Source organism: Anneissia japonica, unplaced genomic scaffold (assembly GCF_011630105.1).
Source record: "Anneissia japonica isolate Jap-2015-1 unplaced genomic scaffold, ASM1163010v1 scaffold287712_len2945570_cov188, whole genome shotgun sequence".
NCBI classification, from domain to species: Eukaryota; Metazoa; Echinodermata; class Crinoidea; order Comatulida; family Comatulidae; genus Anneissia; species Anneissia japonica.
This window is the reverse complement of record NW_022704401.1, coordinates 2072262-2094670: the sequence shown is the minus strand read 5'-3', so window position 1 is coordinate 2094670 and position 22409 is coordinate 2072262. Positions and strand designations below refer to the sequence as shown.

At 30.2% G+C, this 22409-nt stretch overlaps 1 protein-coding gene across 1 annotated transcript in view; it reads right to left on the bottom strand.

Moving 5' to 3' along the window:
• The window catches only part of LOC117104700, a 54933-nt gene extending 34256 nt beyond the window's left edge, over positions 1 to 20677 (bottom strand). The window contains exons 1-3 of the mRNA XM_033245583.1: positions 20480 to 20677; positions 20348 to 20393; positions 460 to 630 (exon numbers count right to left, since the gene is read on the bottom strand). Coding sequence (XP_033101474.1) covers positions 460 to 630; positions 20348 to 20393; positions 20480 to 20548 — 286 coding nt within the window. The 5' untranslated portion in view covers positions 20549 to 20677. The remainder of the gene's footprint in view (positions 1 to 459; positions 631 to 20347; positions 20394 to 20479) is intronic.
• Between the last annotated feature and the right edge of the window lie 1732 nt (positions 20678 to 22409).

The following is a 22409-nucleotide window of genomic DNA, read 5'->3' as shown; positions in this document are numbered from 1 at the left end:
AATTCATCCCTATTGTTGTCCAATTTGATAATTTACTAAGCAGTTGACCAATCATTTCTTCATGTTTTTTTTAATTAATAATACACTAATAATCTTATCAAAGTTTCCAATTAAAGTATAAATTTTTTGGGCAATGCATTTTCTTAAAGTAATTCCCTATTGAATAATTCAATACTTTTATTGGAAATTTTAACCAATTATTTCTCTTGCAATTAAGCATTACTCTCTATACTCTAAACACAAATATATTTTATATTCAATTAATAGATGATTTTCTTTTTCTGAGAGTTAAAACATTCCGCATTACAACATTAACTCATCTTCGCAATGTGTTAACCATGAATATATGGATGAGTTACTTTCATAATTAACATGGTTACATCACACTAACCGTATATCATCAATACGAGATCACACGATTTGTCAGAGAAGCGTTAGCTTTTTTATGCTGATATTTACCCATTAACTCTCCCGGCTCATCCACAGCACGAAAACATTTCTTTTTCAAATGGATAGAGGTGATCGGAAGGTCGCGCATGTCGTATAAGCATTCCATCCCTTCATTGATGTAGTTGTTTTTGTTGTTGCGATGTTCAGAAGAGAAGTAGGTTGATATATATTTGCATTGACCTAACATGAAATCAGAATCTTCATCGGTATGCTATGCTTTTACTCATGAACACATATTTGCAAAAGATATTCAGTGTAGTCAGCTTAAAATATTTGATATGTAGATCTCCATATCATATACGATATGTATATCTTTATGATTACATTAAAAACAAATCTATCCAATCTGAAAAAAGTGGTAATAATAATTAATAAAATGATAACATAAACAAAATAACAATAAACAATAATATACAATAATTATAAAACAATAACATTTTAAGATTTTTATTAAACATATATATTTTTTAAATTAATAAATAACATTAATAATAATATAGTGGAGTAGAGTTGTAACTTAGTGGTTAAGATGCTTGTCTTCAAATTGTAAGGTCCTTGGTTTCGACTTCTGTCAGACTCTCGGATTTTTTTTCTCATGAAAAAAACCCCTCCCTAATTTGAGTGTCCTGGCCACTGAATTAGGTTTACATTGCACCCTTTAACCCGAGACCACCCCAAATTTTCAGGTACCAAAGGCGGTCTCGAATTGGATTTGAAGGGCGAACTGCATTTAAATAAATGAAGGTAATATAACATAACTAAATAGTATAAAAATATTAAATCTGTCCTTACTTATTCAACACACTTTGAAATTGTGTTTAGCAAAAACTTTAAAGAGTAATAGATTGTTTTTGAGCGTGAGTAAGGAAAAACATATAGATCTACTTTGTCTCTTATTCATATGCCAGTCATTCAAAGTCATAAGTAAACGATCACTTTTCCGATTATCTACAAAATACTTTGATTCCAAAGATGTAGAAACCAGTGATCAATTGTATCGGGTAAACATCTTTAAAGACACTTATCATCAAACGCTCCCCAGCAAGGATAACCATGATAGCTTAATTTCTCGAAGAAAATTAAAATACAGTTGCAGAATCGGATTAAAAACACATCAGTACTGTCTTCAAAAGATAACTTTATCTTGGTGAATTTGCTAGGAGGCTATATGAATGATTCTTTACTAGCTTGAGGCGAATTACAAGAAGAACAGACATAATACTTTGCGTACATATCACTTATCTCCATCAATCTATCTTTGCTCTTGTTTGCCAAGATAAATTTTAGACATGCGGAATTGTAGATAATGTTAATAAATTCTCTGTCGACGTTAAAAGAATAACAACTTCAAATTGTACATTAAAGTATGTAACTACAATTGCCTTAGGTAAGGCTTTTGATTAAACTTTTGATTCCAATAATTACTGTTTATTTGGAAACTACTTGTAACTAGAAACCCAAGATCTTTGTAGTTAGCTAATCAATGTACCATCAAAACTGTCAATAAAAGTTAATCTTACTGAAGTTTATATTATGGCTATAAAGAATTATAATCTTTAAGTAATTTCACAGAAAGAAATATAAGTTTTTTTAATAATATAGATAAAAAGTATTTTTAAAGTTTAAGTTGACATGCATTTAATGGAGCTGTAACTTAGTGGTTAAGATGCTTGCCTTCCATTCCCAGAGTCCTGGGTTCAATTCTTGTGACATCACAATTTTTTTTTTTCACAACAAAAACCAACTCTATTACTCTGACTTAATTTTGCATAGGTTTTTTTTTTTCTAGGTAGTACAGTAAATATACTGTACATAATTTCAGAAAACAAAATAAATTAAATACAAACTTGGTTTATACAGTAGTTTGAGGTGATTTAATGCCAGTTTAATACACTCCACGATACAGATTGATGTTGCAGTGGCCTTATTTATTGTTTTATAGTACAAATTCACAAAATTTACAACATTCACTTTGAAAAGAAGCCAACCTCTCATTACTTTGCAAAAGAAGTCTCGAAAAGAAGCCCATCTCAAAAAGAAGCCCACCCAAGTTCACAAAAAAAAAGTTGCCCAGGGCTACAATCCGAGGTTTTACAGTGATACATTTTCTTATGTATATTCAGATTTCACATAAATCCACCATATTTGTAACTTTAATGTAATTAATAACTAATCTTGATGAAAAACATTATTTTAACAAGCATTTTACCATCCATCAGTTTCACACATGATAGTCGAGTTCCAAAGATGTAGAAACCAGTGATCAATTGTATCGGGTAAACATCTTTAAAGACACTTATCATCAAACGCTCCCCAGCAAGGATAACCATGATAGCTTAATTTCTCGAAGAAAATTAAAATACAGTTGCAGAATCGGATTAAAAACACATCAGTACTGTCTTCAAAAGATAACTTTATCTTGGTGAATTTGCTAGGAGGCTATATGAATGATTCTTTACTAGCTTGAGGCGAATTACAAGAAGAACAGACATAATACTTTGCGTACATATCACTTATCTCCATCAATCTATCTTTGCTCTTGTTTGCCAAGATAAATTTTAGACATGCGGAATTGTAGATAATGTTAATAAATTCTCTGTCGACGTTAAAAGAATAACAACTTCAAATTGTACATTAAAGTATGTAACTACAATTGCCTTAGGTAAGGCTTTTGATTAAACTTTTGATTCCAATAATTACTGTTTATTTGGAAACTACTTGTAACTAGAAACCCAAGATCTTTGTAGTTAGCTAATCAATGTACCATCAAAACTGTCAATAAAAGTTAATCTTACTGAAGTTTATATTATGGCTATAAAGAATTATAATCTTTAAGTAATTTCACAGAAAGAAATATAAGTTTTTTTAATAATATAGATAAAAAGTATTTTTAAAGTTTAAGTTGACATGCATTTAATGGAGCTGTAACTTAGTGGTTAAGATGCTTGCCTTCCATTCCCAGGGTCCTGGGTTCAATTCTTGTGACATCACAATTTTTTTTTTTCACAACAAAAACCAACTCTATTACTCTGACTTAATTTTGCATAGGTTTTTTTTTTTTTTTCTAGATAGTACAGTAAATATACTGTACATAATTTCAGAAAACAAAATAAATTAAATACAAACTTGGTTTATACAGTAGTTTGAGGTGATTTAATGCCAGTTTAATACACTCCATGATACAGATTGATGTTGCAGTGGCCTTATTTATTGTTTTATAGTACAAATTCACAAAATTTACAACATTCACTTTGAAAAGAAGCCAACCTCTCATTACTTTGCAAAAGTAGTCTCGAAAAGAAGCCCATCTCAAAAAGAAGCCCACCCAAGTTCACAAAAAAAAAAAGTTGCCCAGGGCTACAATCCGAGGTTTTACAGTGATACATTTTCTTATGTATATTCAGATTTCACATAAATCCACAATATTTGTAACTTTAATGTAATTAATAACTAATCTTGATGAAAAACATTATTTTAACAAGCATTTTACCATCCATCAGTTTCACACATGATAGTCGAGAAAACGTAAATCCAGTAGGAATAAAGATTCTCGCTGTACAGATCGGGATTAACTTACATTTTTCAACTAATGGGAATAAAATTACCATACTTGAAATTAAAATCAACTTTTTGCACACAAGGGATTCATTGACAACCAAAACATTCGACCAAAATTGCCAAAATATATGTGGAAAATGTATAATCTTGTTTGTCCATTACAGCACCAATCGATTTTACATGCGGATGAGCGAAAGGTTTTTAGAGACTGTTAATGTTATGTTTATACAATGTGTAATTTCTGATTCCATTTTTTTTAAATTTTTAATAGTTCTGTTAGGAAAATAATTGAATGAATATTAGGCCCCATAAAAAATATTATTAATTTATCACATCCTGTCAAAGAATCCCCCCCCCCATTATACCCACGTTCACAAGGAAATCAATGGTTAGGGACACATATTTAAAAATTCATAAGAATGGAATCAACTTTATATTTAAAAAAATATGTTTTTGTTGTACAAGTAAACATATTTGCAAGAAATCCTGAGCTTTTCAAGTGAAAACAGATGGAAAAACGACCGTTTCCCCAAAAGTGATGAGGGAGGGGGTGATAAACCAATAATTTTTTTTTATGGGGACTTAGTGCATTTATTTGCAAATTTCATTGTGCTTTTTAGATGAAAAAGAAAAACTGGAAAAAGAAAAACGGGCAGATTAAATGAAAACAAACCACACAATCTAATGTGAAGGACTATCATCACACATTCAATGACTTCAGTACATATATACTATTAATTATTATTATGTATAGATATTGTTGATAATTTTTAAATTTTATATATTTTTATATTCTGTTATTTTTGTATGTACTGGTATGGTAGAAACATCATGCTCTGTCATTAATTAATTAATTAATTGACTTGCTTTCAGGCCTATATTATTTATTTATATTGTTTATATCTTCTGATAGTACTGAGCCTTGAAATTCACTTGTGATTGATTTATCTGTGGAAACTGATCCGAAATAAATATTGAATTGCATTGAATTTAATATATATATATAAAGAGATACATAATTCTATTACAGAAACATATGGCGAAAGAATTTGAAATATTTTATATATAAATGATGTATATATGTTGAGTCGTAGTTATGATGCGTATCTCCCTCTTTGACATATGCTTCACATCCAGATCAACAAATTTGCACAAATTATTAGCTAAACATTTCATCATTTCTCATGATTAAGAGGAATTCTAAGCGAAGGTGACAGCAACATGAGTTGAAAACATGCTTTTCCAAGGTTGGCGAGATCAAAAATCTTGTTTTTAAATCCCACATAGCATTCATTCACAGCCTGAGGAAATTTTTTTATTTTCTGTAGGATTACCAAAATACTAGAACAATTATCATGGTAAAAACGAATAGCAATAAAAATCATAGATGTACTAATATTTATCTTGGATAAAATTTACAAATTTAGCTCTTAATTTTTTACTTAAATTCCAGTAAATAATTTAGATGAATTTTCTAAACCACATATTTATTTATATTTCCATATTTTTGTTTCAGTATGCATGCCATCAATAAAATTAATGTAACACTAAATCTTTATCATTTTTTAGAGCTAGTAAAAGCCTTGATGCTGGTAATACTCATAAAATTAATCAACCATTATTATTACTTGAAAATATTAATAAATTTCAATAAAGTAGGAATGTTTATGGTACAAACTACACTACTTGATGCAGCACTTACAAAAGTCCAAGTTTATCTTTAGTCGGTGGAAGTTAGTTACGTAGTCACAATGAGGAGACTACCTGGACACTTAAACAGTCTTATTCAATTTTTAAAATATTTATTATTTAAGAATTTCTAAATGGAGAATATTTGGCAATCATAAACCTGCAGAAATATACAACTGATTTACTTTTGAACTTTTTTATATATTAATATTAATAAAAAGATGAAACATTTCTCTTAAAAATTAAGCATGTAGAACTGATATGATAACAGGTCATTGAACTTCATCTACAACAAACAATTGAACTTCATCTACAACAAACAATGGTACGAAATTACATGAAATACTAATTCCATATATAACTGTCTCCGTGGATACTAAATAGTCATATTCTTTATAATTAAGATGGTTTCTATGATCATGGAGAGCACACTTGAAGAATTCAAATTAACTTCTGTCTCATTCATGTCTTATCTTTAGTCGCCATACTGATACACTTAGAATGTGGAATTTACTACAGGCAATGTAGCAAAAGGTAACCATATGTAAATAACATAACATTATATTCTTTAATGTTTAACAGCTTCTACACATATCAAAATATAAAGTAAATTGATGATAACAGTTCTTATTTTTATTGTGTTTTGTTTACTAACGATTAAAACAGTCCTATATATTAATAATCAAGCCAGATGAAACTATTCAAATAGTTCTTATTTCTTCTACAATTGTCTCCATGGATACTAAACAGTTATATTCTTATAAAGATGGTTCCGATGATAATGAAGCGCACACCAAAAGAATTTAAATTTCTTTTTTTGTCTTATCCATGTTTTTCTTTACTTTTAGCTACATGTAGAATTTAGAATGTACTAGGACAAGATAACAACTGGTAACCATATGTAATTAACAGACCATGATAATCTATAGCAATATATTAAACAGTTTCTTCACATAATAAAATATAAGTAATTTTCATCAAAGTATTTAGAAAGCATGAGAGCAACTGACTAAAAAAAATATAATTAACACCAGAAAAAAAAAACCACAGGGAAAAAAACAAAACAATGGAATAAACCATTTTATTTAATAAACTTGGTATTTTTTAAGGTATAACGTAGTACATGTGCAGTATGCACTTGGGAGCAGGTGATATGAATATAGTAATAACCTGCTCAACTCCCACTGTTTATTCACAGCTAGTAATAGATTCTCTATTTATTAAAATAAACATGCGACTTAACGCCTCGTATGACATCTACACTTTGGGTGCGATGTCAAAGACCATATGAAGCTCCAATCAGATACCAGGCACGATTTGAGCGCTATTTATCCAGATGTCCAGAAACGATATTGTTGCAATTGCCTAGAATCATTAAAAACAACATCCACAACTCACATCGACAATACAGTCCGGTCATACTTGGATGCACAAATTTGATACTGATAAAATGCATGGTGAGTATGATATGAGCACATTGATTGCTCTCATCTGAGTCAGGGTATGCTTTGCTTAATGATCTTCTAACAGATGTGTTTGAACAGGAATATAATGATATATGGCCTAATCAATCAAAAGTTTATATAGATAATATAATACAAAGAATTACATAATCTATAGATCAGTGGTTGTTAATCTTAATAAATCAGCTCATTATTACATAATTTCATTCATTAGAATAATTCAATAGTTTGGTGACAAAACTTGTGAAAGTGGATAAGAATATATCAATTTAAAGATTAATGTGTAATGCATACTATAATCTTTACTATATCTATCTATAATATAATCTCACTTATATACTATATAATATAATCTATACTATAACTTACATAATATTATCTAACTATAATACATAATATGTACTAATATATACAATCTATACTAACTATATTAAATTTAAAGGTACTATACAGGTTATCTATGGTATGCAATATTTTTTTCATTTATATTTTTTATTCATTCGACACATTTAAGTTATGAATTTTAGTTACCTTTCCATTGAAATAAATACAAATTTATTCTCCTTGCCAAGAAAGAGATGTAAAATCAATACCATTCCTATTTATTGCAAAGACCCTTAAAATTATTGATAATCCAATTTAAGTAAAATTCTTTGTCAACAAAAACTGAACAATTAGTAGTCACTTCGGAGTTGAAAACTTATTTTAAAGGACAGTAAAAACACAAAATAAAATATTTCATTTTAATAAAATATAAAATTCTATTTTAAAATTTGCATTGAGAATGAGTCTACTTTGTGAATACTTACCTGAATAAACCGACTAATAATTGCGTATTCTCCCCAAAAGAGAACACATCCTCAAAATAAAAATGGAACTAATGATTTACAAAGAAATTAACAAAATCAAATTTACCAGCTATAAAAATTTTTTTTTATAAATAATTGTAATTCATGGCATGTCTTCAAATAAATCTTGCTTACGTTTGGCTACATAATTTGTTACACACATGTACAATTAATTCACAAATGCAAAAAAAAAGTTGTTTTTGTTTTTCCAAACATCTTTTTAGATAAATGTAAATGTATAGTGTCAAATGCCGAGTTGACATTTGCCTTACGACATAAGGGAATTTGTGCTCACCGTGCGTACTATTACGTAAAGTACGGAATAGTCAATATTAAAGTATCGAATGAAAATAACATCGCAATTAATGGTATCCACTAAATAACAATTATATCCTCGTACATCTATTAAAAGTAAATATGTTTTCAATGTTGTTCCAATTTAGTAAGAACTGAAAACATTTTCTGAGAGTTATAATCTATGCATAAATAAGGAATTAGTATAGTTTATACCATACACTAGATGGAAATTATTATATACCTCATTTATTAATGTGTGTATGTATGTATATGAAGATATAAATAATGATGATGATGATGATGTTAGCTATATTTATTTTTATTATTTGACATTCAATAAGAAATTGAAAGGGATGTGAGGAATGTGTAACATAACTAAGGCTTCAGATAGAATGACCATCTGTTCAAGTCCGATGCCTGTGATTGCCAGTGTCCTTGTACAAGACACTTTCTCTACACCTAATTGTCAAGGTCTTGAAAAGGATGTGGCTAGCCCAATGCTGATTAAACTGCAGGATTAAGAGTACCCCTCTGGGATCGTAGGTGGTTACGCATGGTGGGTGGCTGTTAGGTAGGAGGATTTATCTGGACCCTCTAAATAATCTCTTTAATCTTTATTATCCCACCATTGTGTTTTTTCTCCATTTCTCTTGCTTTTACTTTTGATCTGTAGGTCTTTAGTCAGAACATCAATTTAACCAGTTGATAATGATAGATTCTTAGGTAACCATAGTCCTCCGGTTCAATTTTATTCCTATTCTTCATAAAAATTCTTCAGGTAAAGGGCTAATAAGCAAGCACACCAACCATCTTTTAAAACAGACGTTTAAGCCTTTGGTCACGTGTTAAATATGGCTCATGCCCATACACACATTGAAGAATGCAGTACTCTACAGAAAAGAGCGAGGACTATCCGTGTATTACCAAAAAGACTCCACTGGAAATGAAGGCTTTGTTTGATTTTTTTTCGGTGGATTATTTTTAGGGCATTTCAAACCAAAGATATCCATTCCAATTCATATTAAATACATACATTTAGCATTCAACAAGTAATAATTAAGAATTAATCAACGAACATACAAAATTGACTCGGTTCAAACTTAACCCGTTGACATACGTTCAGTTATACAGATTTCTCTCAAATTGCTAATAATTCTTGATTAAATTCACAGCAAATGTGATAAAGAATATTAGTATAGAAAATGGAGAGATTTTCTGATGACTCAGCATAAGTGAATCAGACAGGGAGATTAAATTACCATAATAAACAACAGCAAAGTGGTACTTAATAGCATTAATATCACATATTGTAAATCAATTAATTAATTCATATTCAGGTCTATGCTTACAATGTGTGTCTGACATAAGCCTACTTATTTTAAATACATTTTGTGTTTCTATAATGTACAGTATAATATTAATTGCTATTATCTCATATTTTCATAGAAGTTATCAATCTACACCATAATTAATAAGTTTATGAAATGGCAACTAATAAATTGAAATTGATAGCTTAATTAATAGATTAATTGAGTTGTTTTTAGTTTATTTTAATTGTAAATGTTTTTGTTTTATTTACTGCTTGTTTTTTGTTGTAAAGCACATTGAGACATTTATGTGCAGAATGCCCTTTATAAAAGTCAGGAGTTAAATAAAATAAATTATACATAGTTTCATTGATTTCTATATTATTTGTTATTGTTGTTTTGTATTTTGTACGGGGTTAATCATGAATGTTTATCAGCAGGAAGTGAAGATAGTAGTAGTATTCTTCTTCGAACATAAACACATAAACAATTATTTTTGGATCTCACACTTTTGGTGGGATTAAAATATTGCTTAATTGGACATAAATTATTGGGTGTATTCCTTGGATAAATCATTAGGCTTAGATTAGGCTTTGTACACTGTTATGCATAAAGGGGAAAAATAAAATTAATAAAAATACACAAACAAATTTATAAAAAACCCAAAATAATATCAATATACCTACATAAACACACACATTGGGTTATTAGCATAATTGATGTTATTTTGGGTTAATATACCTACATAAACACACACATTGGGTTATTAGCATAATTGATGTTATTTTGGATTTTTTATAAAATTGTTTGTGTATTTTTATTATTTTTATTTTTTCCCCTTTTTAATCTTATAATCTAATTTAAATTCAATTTTTTCGTTTTGCAATACTGATTAAGTGTTATACTTAATTTCTTCTGTTTCTCTTCCGAAGTATTATAAATTATTATTATATATTATATCTTCAATTTTAAATTGCTGTTTCTCTAAGGATGGATTAACTAGCTTGTGAGCTACAGCTATTTTAATTGCTTTTGTTAATACTTGCCTCTTTAGATTTTCAGTTTTATTCTGTATTGTGAATTTTGTTTTGTATTGTTTTTTTTTTTGTTTTTTTTTTAAGTTTCTTTTTTTTACTGTATGTAAAAAAAAGTAATTGTAAAAATTGTAATGTGATTTTTATAAGGCTAAATAAAGAATGAATGAATGAATCCAATACTTTAGAATTAAATTATCATGGATGGTAAACTGTACTTTTGAATTGAATATTAATTTATTCTAATATTGTCCTTGGGAAGAAAAGAACATTTTATAACCATTTATTATAACAACAATCAATTCAATTCCATAAGCAATCCATACTGATTATTTAATTCATTGCATTGCAGATTTTCACCCACTGCTATGCAAATCCCCTACATTTTTATCTCTGTTGTTAGCTAAATTAAGATTATCTAAATCAGCATTATCACTTTAATAATAAAGAACAATAAACAACGTAGCAGTTTTCCCCCATAGTACAGTATTACCATAGTATTACTAATGGCATGATTGTGAGCTACTTAACTGGCCTTCGAGGAATACTAGCATATCACAAAAACAACAACAGCTAGTAGGGCCTATAAAATAAACTTCATCTACAGTAAGAACTACGATATCCAATGTTCATTGTCAACATACAATCAAACCATATAATATTGTAGGCTATTAAGGTGATTACTTAACTATTTCATTATATTTTATAATCATTTATATTGATGCGCAATTTACAGAATAGGTTTTTGTAAATTTAGGTACGGTTTTCTTAAAGGCTAGTTTGACTTTAGTGTTTATAAGTTAGTTTTTTAAAGGTGTTTTAAAGTTAAATAATTTGCAAATGAAGAAAAATCAATAACACATTATTATCACTTCATTTCAATTTTTTCATTTGTCTCAAAAACAACTTAAATATAAAATTAATGAGACACCAAGCCCAAAATTTAAGGAACGTATTTATTATTTTTATTTTTTAAAAATTAGCATTCATAAATATTATGTACTTAAATGTAATTTGGTTTCCTTCAAATAATTTGGAAAAACATCTTTAGTTATTTTTGGTTTGATCATCCTATCCATTTATAAATAAATTTATTTATTTAAAAATATTCCAAAAAACTAACAAACATGCTGTTTGTAATAACACCAGGTGGAATTCCCAAAGTGTGCTTGAGCACGTTTCATATCTGTGTCTACCCACCTAAATCGATCCCACATATGCAAATTTCAGATGTTGTTTACAAGTTTCGTTGTGAATTAGTTAGGTCTTGGTTATTAGTTACATTAGCATTAAAATGAGACCTGAGGCAAGAGAAACAATGGATGGCTGAGCACAGATCTTTTGTTTTACTGGATCCTTATTTGACGGATCAACAATATCTCCTGGGACTTCTGCTTCGTTCATTTCTGACTTTTCCTTCGGGAATGAACGCTTGCTTCTGATATCATTACTCCAACATAAGTAATTAAAGCGCTTATGGCATTGATGTGTTTTCTTATATGTTGGAAGCTTCTCATTGTCACTATTACTACCTTCAATTCTCTTTGTTATTCTAAAATAGCTCGGATGTATTTGGAGTGATTATTAATTAAGTACTAGCGTAGGTGCATGTGTATACAATGGCTGTGTTGTTGTCATGTTATAAAAATTCCTATTTATATTCATATTCTAGGTTTTTGCAACAACACACCTCCATTACATTTTCTTCAATGAATATTGTATACAAGTTATGATATTATCAAAGAATTATGCAATGAAAATACAATATATCTTTTCACTATCGTAAATTTATGACCGAGAATTTTCACACCTGAAAATATTAATACAACATAAATTCTAATTGCCTACTCTCAAATCTGTGTAATGTTAACTAGTAACACTGTAACAGTGACATACAGGGTACAGTATATAACACTTATCCATACTTTACACTGCCCTGCCCATATCATCCCCAAAGTGTTGGTATTATGGCCAGTCCTCTTTATGGCAAATTGTCGTAAACAACAAAGAGAGACAATAGGGTTTGAGATCAACTGAATCTACCTGTAAATAGACAGAATTCCACAGGCTGATGACAATAAGAGTTCAAGTACATGTTTTTAAATAGATATTCTACAAAAATCCGGACAAGCAGCAGATGAGTCTCTTACTATATGCAGTAAACAGACAGGTCAAAAGAAAAAAAAAATCCTAAATGCTCTATACAGCCAATCACTTGACAAAAATATCTGCATGTTTAAATTTCAAAGGATGAATGAAAGAAAAATATTAACACACGAGGCTCCCTTTATATAGCGTAAAAAGGTTACTAAACATAAAATTAATTAATTAATTAATTAAAAAATGTAAGGTATTTATATTATTAATTATCAAGTATATTTCTTGTTTACTGAAACCAGTTGTGTGCTACTAGTACTAAGTTACTACTAGTTACCCAAACACATATAGTAAAATGGACAAGTGGCATGTGGTATCTTGATTGATGTTTATGTTTTTGTTCCTGGCATGTGCAGGGGGTAACTACGGCCACAACCCATGTCATAGATGAAGTATGGAGGGACATCTATCTGCCCTTATTTAGTAGGCATTATACCTTTGTTTTTCTCTGCAACATTAAAAATGATTGATTGACGAATTGAGCATGCCTACTATAACTTAATATTAATAATATATCCCATGACAAGAAACCTTCAACTGCAGAACCAAGTAGTTTCTGGCAATATGTGATAGGCACAAAATCCAGGACAAGATAGAGAGCCCATAGGCCCCTTGTAGTCTTGTAGTTTCCTGGCCTAATCCCCTACTCACTAAAGTCAGACTTCGGAGGAAAAAAGTTGTTTGACGAAAATAAACGGTTAATGAGATACAGATTTTTGAATATTTAAAAACTATGGTGAACGGGGCGTAACCATCCCTTTTTTCTACCTTTTTCCACCTTATTCCCACAGATTTTAAATATTCAAAAATCTGTATCTTATTAACCGCTCCCAAGTTCTTCGTCAAACAACTTCTTTATGTCTTAGAAAAATCAGTTCTACAACATAGACCTATCAAACTTTTTTTCTTCCAGAGCATGACTTTAATACAACACAGACTCTCTCTGCCTACAATATATATCTTAATCTTATCAGAAAATACATAGTTGATACAATATTTACAAATATTTCGTCACAATTCTAAACATAGAAAGCATTTCATTCAAGTAACTCCTGACTCGGCGCCAAGTGTTACAGTAAATCCGTCCGTGTTCATTAATTAATCAATAATAATTAACAATCAACAATGATTATGTAGACAGAGTAGGCAAATCAAGAACATGCATGTTATCCAAGCCACTACGAGCAAGAAGGCATTTCGAATTATGTTGAGATACCATACTTAAACAGAGCTGAACTAAAATGTAACGCGATAGCCAGCAGCAACCTAAAAAAAACCCACCCAATATGAAACGTGATGGAATACTCAAATAAAATTAAATGCCTTGGTTATTGTCTCTGGAAAGTTTTTTGTGATCCCATTTTATTGTAGAAAGGGAACCAGCACATCCATTTTTGATGGAACTACTGGCACAGTAAAACCATCAAAACAAGTTTTATCACCGTGGTTACTACAAAAGTGTAGGATGAGTTAACAATTATAATATATTGAGTCAATAAAGTTGAACAATAAAAATAAAATCAAATATTTCAATTGTTTACATTGTGGTTATTGATACCCATTAACAAATTTTGAATTTTTTTCTTTTCTCTTTTTGCACAGTATATATTTCAATTTGACATTTTTTATTTAAGTCATTTTAATATTCTTTGTATCATCTTGCAGAAACAGCCTTGTGAAAACACCATTATGGTGATACAAGTTTTTTTCTGTTTTAAAATAAAAGGCTTATTATTATTTTATTTTACGAAAATTTAATAAAGACAGAACCCGGAGGAAAAAAATTGGTTTTTCTAAAACGCAAAATTATATTTAACAAAAAAACTAGGAAGTGGTTAATAAGATACAGATTTTTGAATTTTAAAAAAAAATAAAATATGTTAATAAGATTTTTCCCAAATTGTAAAATTGTTTCACTTCATGCTAAAATCTGATTGGTGTATTAAATAGAATTTGGCTTTATTGTATACATTTTGCTTAGGCCCCTCTCTGTTTTTTAACAAGACCCTTAGGGCTTCATGAGGGTTACTTTTTGTCTCCTCTTTCGATATTTTTTTTTGTCTGTTAATTTTATGTATTGGATTTTGACAAATAAAGAATTTTTGTATGGTATTTGTATTGTATTGTATAGAAAGCAAATGAGGATGTATTTGTGATTGTGGGGATGTGCATGCATGGCACCAAGGCCAACTTTCTTGGTAAAACATGTTATTAAAAAATGTTTAGTACCGCCTCACAAAACACTGTTGAAATAAATAAATGAATAACAACAATAAAAGTAACAATAAATGATAACAATAATCACAACATAAAAAATAATAAAATTGGATTTTTACAATAGCACAATGGCCTCTACTGTAGTTCTTTTTTTTTTATTAATTTTTCCATTTCCCTATTTTCCAACACTTATAAAAGCCAAATTTATTTAGGAGGATGGCATACCTTTATTTAAGATACACAGGGGCATAGGCTGATTTATCCTGGGGAACGTGAAAACTGAGAAAGCGGAACTGGGGGAGGGGGTGCAGAAATTAACAATACAGAACTAATTCCAATGAAAACTTATTATGGTCACTTCTAGTATTTTAACTCACTTTAGTGGAACTAATTTGCTACCATGTGTCCGCACCCCAGCAATCCCCAGCCTACGTCCATGGGCTTTCAGTAAGAGCCTTACAATGTTAACTCAACAAATAATTCTTAGCAGCAACTTGACTTGTTTACAAGCAGAAGGCTTGTTAGCAATCTCAAATAACTCCTTGGGGACTTGTGATCACATAGCAAGTAACTTGCGACCCTGAGTAGTCGCATTGATGCTGTCTAATTGCACTATATTTTAATGTATCATAAAAAGAGGGAAATTTTCTCTCAATATACTCAATAATTATGCATTTGGGAGGTTATCATTTCCTATCACTGCCTTCTATTCTCTTCATTGATAAAAATGTAAATTTACAAATCTTAAATTATACGGGTCATTCTTAAGATGTCTGTCTCTTATACACATCTAGATGTGTATAAGAGACAGCTCATATTTAGAATTAGACATCTTGGCTGGGCCCTTGGGAACCTGCGGTGGTCATAGTGAGGTACCAGTACCACATGTTCCCTACCTTGCCCAACTCTGATGCAAGGGTTATTCAAGGAGTTGAGTGATAGATTCTGATTAAATTCCGGCGCTACCGGATTTGAACCAGGATCTTCAGCATAAGAAGCAGGATCATTACCTCTCAAATGTTAACCTATTACAAGGTTCTGTCACCCAGAAGGAATTGAACCAGGAAACCTGGGACTAAAAGTTAAAGTAAGCTTCGCAACCACAAACCTACAGCTTCACTTAGTATGTAAACTCAAAATTTTTCCAACTTTTCTTGCATTTTGAGTGTTTTATACCTAATAAATTAATGACATATTTATTTAATTAGGTTTTACATATTATATTACCCATTAACTATACTAAAATCATATGTTTTAAAGGCTAATTAATTACTATATGTTTTCAAAGTGATTAAGAAAAATCACTGATTCTAAGAATGTGATAGGAGACTTGAAAACTCTTGTATTATCCAGTTAAGGTGGGACTTTTTTAATATTTTAAACCCTGTTTGGCGAACCAGCCGTCCGCAAATAATGATGATTTTGAATAAAAATTTTAATTTTATTTTTGGCCAATTAGCGCACCTGCTGCCACAAAGAAATAGAAATTTCAGAAAAAAATTATGTTTTCCTTTATTTTTATTATGCTCGCTGCTGCCTTGAACTCACAAAACATTGTTGGAATAAATGAATAACAATAAAAGTAACAATAACATAAAAAATAATTAAATAAAATTAAATTAATGAGCGTAATGGTCTCTAGTTTTAGGGAGGTGCAATATCACTATTGATTTTTACATTTCCTTATATTCCAACACTCAAGTTCAATTATATAAATTTAAAGCATTCAACCATCCCATTACTATCACTGTTATATTCACCAATAAAATTTTATTTTTATTTTCTCCTCCATCTGCATATTTTTGGCAAAAATATTTGCTAAATAAGAAAACAAAATTTTATTTTTTTTTTTCCACCTTCCTCTTATAATCTTTAAAAAAATAAGTTCACAAAGTACAAAAAAAGTTTCGCCTAACACAGCAATTTGCAAGAACAAGTTTTTTGTTAAAGAAAATTTGATAATCCATCCAAAGCTTATACTATACAAAATATTATTAGTTTACCACTCTAACTATGCTGGAAAATTGATGAGGGATGGAGGGGTTTCTTTTTTTCTTTTTTTTTTTTTTGCTAAAGCCAAATATCATCCTTGGGTGGTTTGTAAAACATTATTCATATAATACAAACAATTATCAATATCTATTATAACTATCTACTAAAAAAAAAAATGAAAAAAATAATTTAGAAAAAAATTCTTCAAAAATATTTTTTTTACAGTAGCATAGCAGACGTGCGCGAGGGTGATAAACTAATATTTTTTATTGGGCTAAGATGCCACGGCTCATAGGTTTCTTAGTTTTAAATTCTGCAGCTAAACTTTCAACATTTTCTTATGAATAAAGTTTACTAATTTTTATCAAATATGTATTTAGAATATCTTTATTCAATATCATGACAAGAATATTGTATGGGTAAATTATTAATTATAAAAATGAACAGAAAATGTTATAAAATTTTAAATAAGTTATGAAAAACCAAAAGTTTACTATAGAAATGATTTAATAAATTAGTAAACTATGAGTTTGTTAATATCATTATCAGCTTTTTGTTGATTTATTGTGGAAAGTGCAGCTGGTAGATGGGTCCTTATGATCAACTTGTTTGATCAACAACATCTCTCATTAAATAACAAAAAATAATATTATGAATTCTAACTCTAAATTTAATTTCATAACAATTTTTTCCTGGTCATATCTAAGATAATTTATATATAATTTCATATCATGAAATACTTTTTACTTACATCATGAACAATATTTTTTAATAATAAAGATGTTGCACTTCATATTTTATACTTGGATTCATTCTTATATAAATTTGTTTATTTGCTCAGACTCAAAGTTGAATTTTTAAGCTCTAAAATTTGCTATGAAACATTTGTCAAATGTTCCATTATTTTAATTAATTAAGGTTATCATTTCCTATCACTGCCTTCTATTCTCTTCATTGATAAAAATGTAAATTTACAAATCTTAAATTATACGGGTCATTCTTAAGATGTTTTCCGAAATGGCTAATCTTATAAAGAACTTTAAAAAATATGCAATGCTTTTTTAAAAGTTTATATAAACACTATAAAATTTTACCAATAAGTACAATACAGCTACGTCCAAAACAACATACTAACTGTAGCCTACATATATCAAAACTGAATCTTAAAAAATATGAACTCTTTTAAAAGGTTATACAGTATATATACACACAGTACCAATATCTTTACCTTTTCTAGTACGCCTATAGCTTTAGAATTAAATTGATCGCATTCATTTGGATGTTTATAAATAGCTGTGTTGTCCTATTTCCAGCATTCTGACGTTAATCACAGAAACAGCGAAAACAACATGTAAACGATCAAACGACTAATTGCTCGCTTATTCTTCAAAAGTGCGGCAGAACATGAAATGATGTGAAAACAGCACTTTTGTAATTGGGAGAAAATACTGTAGACGAGCGGTTCGATAAACCATTACTATTTCTAATGTTTGTTAGGATTATATTAATAGATTTTGTTGTTGTTTGCAGTTTAAGCTATAAGCCTTACAACAGTTTTATCTGAGTTAAGTCTACAGGGGGTGTATCTCCTAATTGAAATCCAAGTATTTGTTTTTCATTAGGGCATAATAAAGTTGGTACAAGGTATTGTACAAGGGAACTACTGTTTCTAAAATATACCAAATTAAAAGTATATATTATCTTGAATTATTGTCAATAAATAATTTTTTTTTAATTCTTTAACTCTGTACAGTAATTAAGGCAAATAACCAGCGATGGCTCATAAATAATTGAATTGAATTGAAGGACACAATTATTACATATTATTAGGAAACACTGAGCTACTAAGTATTGGTACTTCATCATAAGATAATTTTTGTAACTCTATTACTGGTTAATGAGCAATTAGGAATTAATTAATTTAGCCCACTAAAAATCCTGTTTATGAGGGTAGGAATTTTGTATGCTGAAGTTTATCATTAATGAATTAAGAAACTTACGATTAAAACAAGCACCACGCCCCTAGACTACGAAAGCCTGTGGTATATCGCAGGTAAAATCTTGCCCAATGCAATTACATTGTGCAACTACTGTAAAACACACCCTCACATATTAGGGTTGGCAAAGAAGAACTATGGGAAATTGTAACAAAAATGATATAATTAAGTGTTTCTTTTGAATTGTTGTTTTTTGTTTGGATTATCAAATATCCTTTCAGTAAATATTAGTCATCATTAAATATTGTCATTTATGAAGAGTGAACCGATTAAATTTCAATGTAGGTTAAATTGATTTAGTCTTTATTGCATCGTATTTGTAACTAATGTCGCCAAAGCTTTGTGTTAAAGTGGTACAGTAATAGAAACCTATTGGAGCTTTTAAATATATGTATTTTAAATCATGGTCACAACAAAGATATGTAAGGAAAGACTTCATACTTAAAAGACAAAAAAAATCAATTTGAATCTGGGCCCAGAATTTGTCTGATCAATACCACCTGCAAAAGTTAATCTAATAAAGAGTATGTTGAAGACTGTGAACAACAAAAGAGAGATAGACACGATCAACACCAGATGACTAGTAATAGTATTACAATATAGGCTACAGCAGCTAGCTACAGTCAAAAACATCAACACAGCTTGACAAATTAATTGCTGTCTGGAGTAATTAACTACATAACAAACAAATTATACAGGAATTTGTATCAAACTGTACCCTGTGTTCTTTTAGGCCTAGTTATTTCTTTGCCAACTGTCTGGCAATGACTGTTCCACCAGAATAAAAGTTGGATAAAATTCATAATTCATTGTTATTTTCACCCTGATGCATATTAATCCATTGTTAGCAAAAACATACAAATATATTTGTGATGCTAAGAGTTGTTAAAAACATGATGGTTTCAAAGATTTTTTTTAAGTAAATTCGTATCCGCCCCCCCCCCTTTTTTTTTTTTTTAAATCTTTGCCGAAAACACCGAGGGAAAAGAAAATACACTAGCTTCCTCCTGCATCAACTCCAATAAATATTCTCCGAGTAAACAATGAACGAAGAGGAAAAGTGTTTTTGCAGATAAAATGCAAAATTTGTTGCTGACTAGACCAGCCTCACTGGGCAGAGGCAAAAGAAGCCCAAATACTGGTCTAATCTTGAACAAAAGAAAGCATGCATTGCGAAAAGAGTCTTTGTAGTTAGTTTGAATGAATAGGTTGTTTACGTTCTTGGTGGGCAAAGGGTATGAAAAGCCAGGCTAAAAAACAACACTTAACGGTTGACTGGACTCAATCACCACACGAAGCCCGTACTTAAAAAGATGTGAACGATAAGCAAATACTCACCGGCGATAGGGCTTCGTTTCGACAAAATACACCGACGACTTTTCCACTGGAAGAAAAAAAAAACCGCCCAGTTATAATCATCAGTACCTCATGTACCTCCAAATCAATTTAAAAGTAATTTCCAATAGTTACCTTTCTTCCCTGGCGTATCTTTAACGAGCACTGCAGCGCCGTTTTCGCCGTTTTCGCGACATCTTCCATCTTTAGCCCAACTGGCTTGGAATGGTCCCGTCATGCATCGTTCTCTCGTCGCCGGCGGGTTGTGTAGAATATTGTAAACAACTTGAATGAATCACGCAGCGTGATTGGCGTGTCAATCAGCCGTAAAAAATAAACCTTTTCATATCGCTGTGGACTATACGAATATAAATGTAGACTCTTTATACAATAGTAGTGATGATGTTAGCTAATCCCATGCATTTCCTGTATGCTCGTAAATAAAGAGGTTATTTAAAATTTTCAATGGTGAATTCTACACCGAGTTATTACCATTTATCCGTTTAATCGCGGCTCCGCTTAGTAAAATCATGAATGCATCAAAATGACTAATTTAGTTGCAAACATATGAGTCGATGGAATGATGACTGTCACGTTTCAGTTTGTTTTCTCCTCCATTTTCGATACAAGGATATGGCACTTAAAATGACCTCAAAATATAAATTAATAGAGTCCAAAACGGGGTCCAAAACCAAAAAATCCACTGATAAATCTAAGGTTAAACAATAATAGGTCCTACATATTGGATTAATCGTTTAAAATGTGAGTTGTAACAGGCCTAGCCTATCCCTGTGGCATGGAGGCCATTCTGACTGGTTTTAGAAAACGATCAAATATTAGTGTAAATGTGTACGTTTTGTCCAGTCTTATGTTATTTTTAAATCTAAAGTAAATGTAGGTCATGAATTCTAAATTAAATGATGATGGTGACGATTGATGATGTCGGTGATGCCTGATGAGATAATGAAGATGATGATGTTCTATTTTTAAGTAATGAATCCTAAATACGATATGATGATAATTATGAAGACGACGAAGATGCTGCTGATGACGACTTAGACTAAACCATGATAATGGAGATGATGATGATAATAATGATGATGACGATGACGATGGATTATAGCCCTAAGCCAATTTTTCTTAGAAATAAGGAGGCATAAAGGCGCCGGGCCTACTATGGTTGAGGTGATGAGGTGAAAGCTGAGAGACCTTAATTCCCCAACCCACCCCACCCACCCCCGAAAATACATAGAAAGTCTTCATAATGCCTAAATTATGGGAGCTTCCGGTGTAAAATTAGGACCATCGACTGAGCAGAAAGCCAATCTGCGTCTCTGATTAGATCACATTGGATGCAATAGGCCTATGTAATAAAATATGATGGTAAGGTGCTGGTATTATCAACATTAACAAGAAGTACAAACAAGGGTACAATAAGCGTGTCAGCAAAACAGTTAGTAAATTGTATTACCAGAGAGTTTATGTAAAGAAAAAGAATTAGCATTGGTTTAATGCTCAACACTGTTATTGGGTTTTAGGTATTAGGCACTACAGTATAATTATTACGATGACTTATTATAGGCCAATCGTTTAGCGAAACCACAGACCCTATAGGGTCTGTGGCGAAACATATAATAATAATAATAATATATAATGATAATATTTTAAGCTATTCTATACTATAATCATTGAGAAAGTTTTCTTTACATAGTAATTATATCATGTTGATGATAATGATGTATATCGCTAGCTATCATTTCTTTTTCAACTAAAAACTTGTAAACCGTTATCAAAGCGGCGCAATAATTTTTTTTATTATAATGTACGGTCTGAAAAGTATACCATGCGGCTCTTATAGGGGGCGCTATATCAGTGTACAGATTCGGAATTCATGGTAAACTTTGCTTGTTACAATAAGGATTTATACATATACATACATACCATATATATATATATATTATATATATATATATATATAGGGCTATATATAGGGCCTATATACACACAAGTATTAAGATCGTCAAGGCAGAGTGCTTAATACTAATCAATTGATTTATACACATCT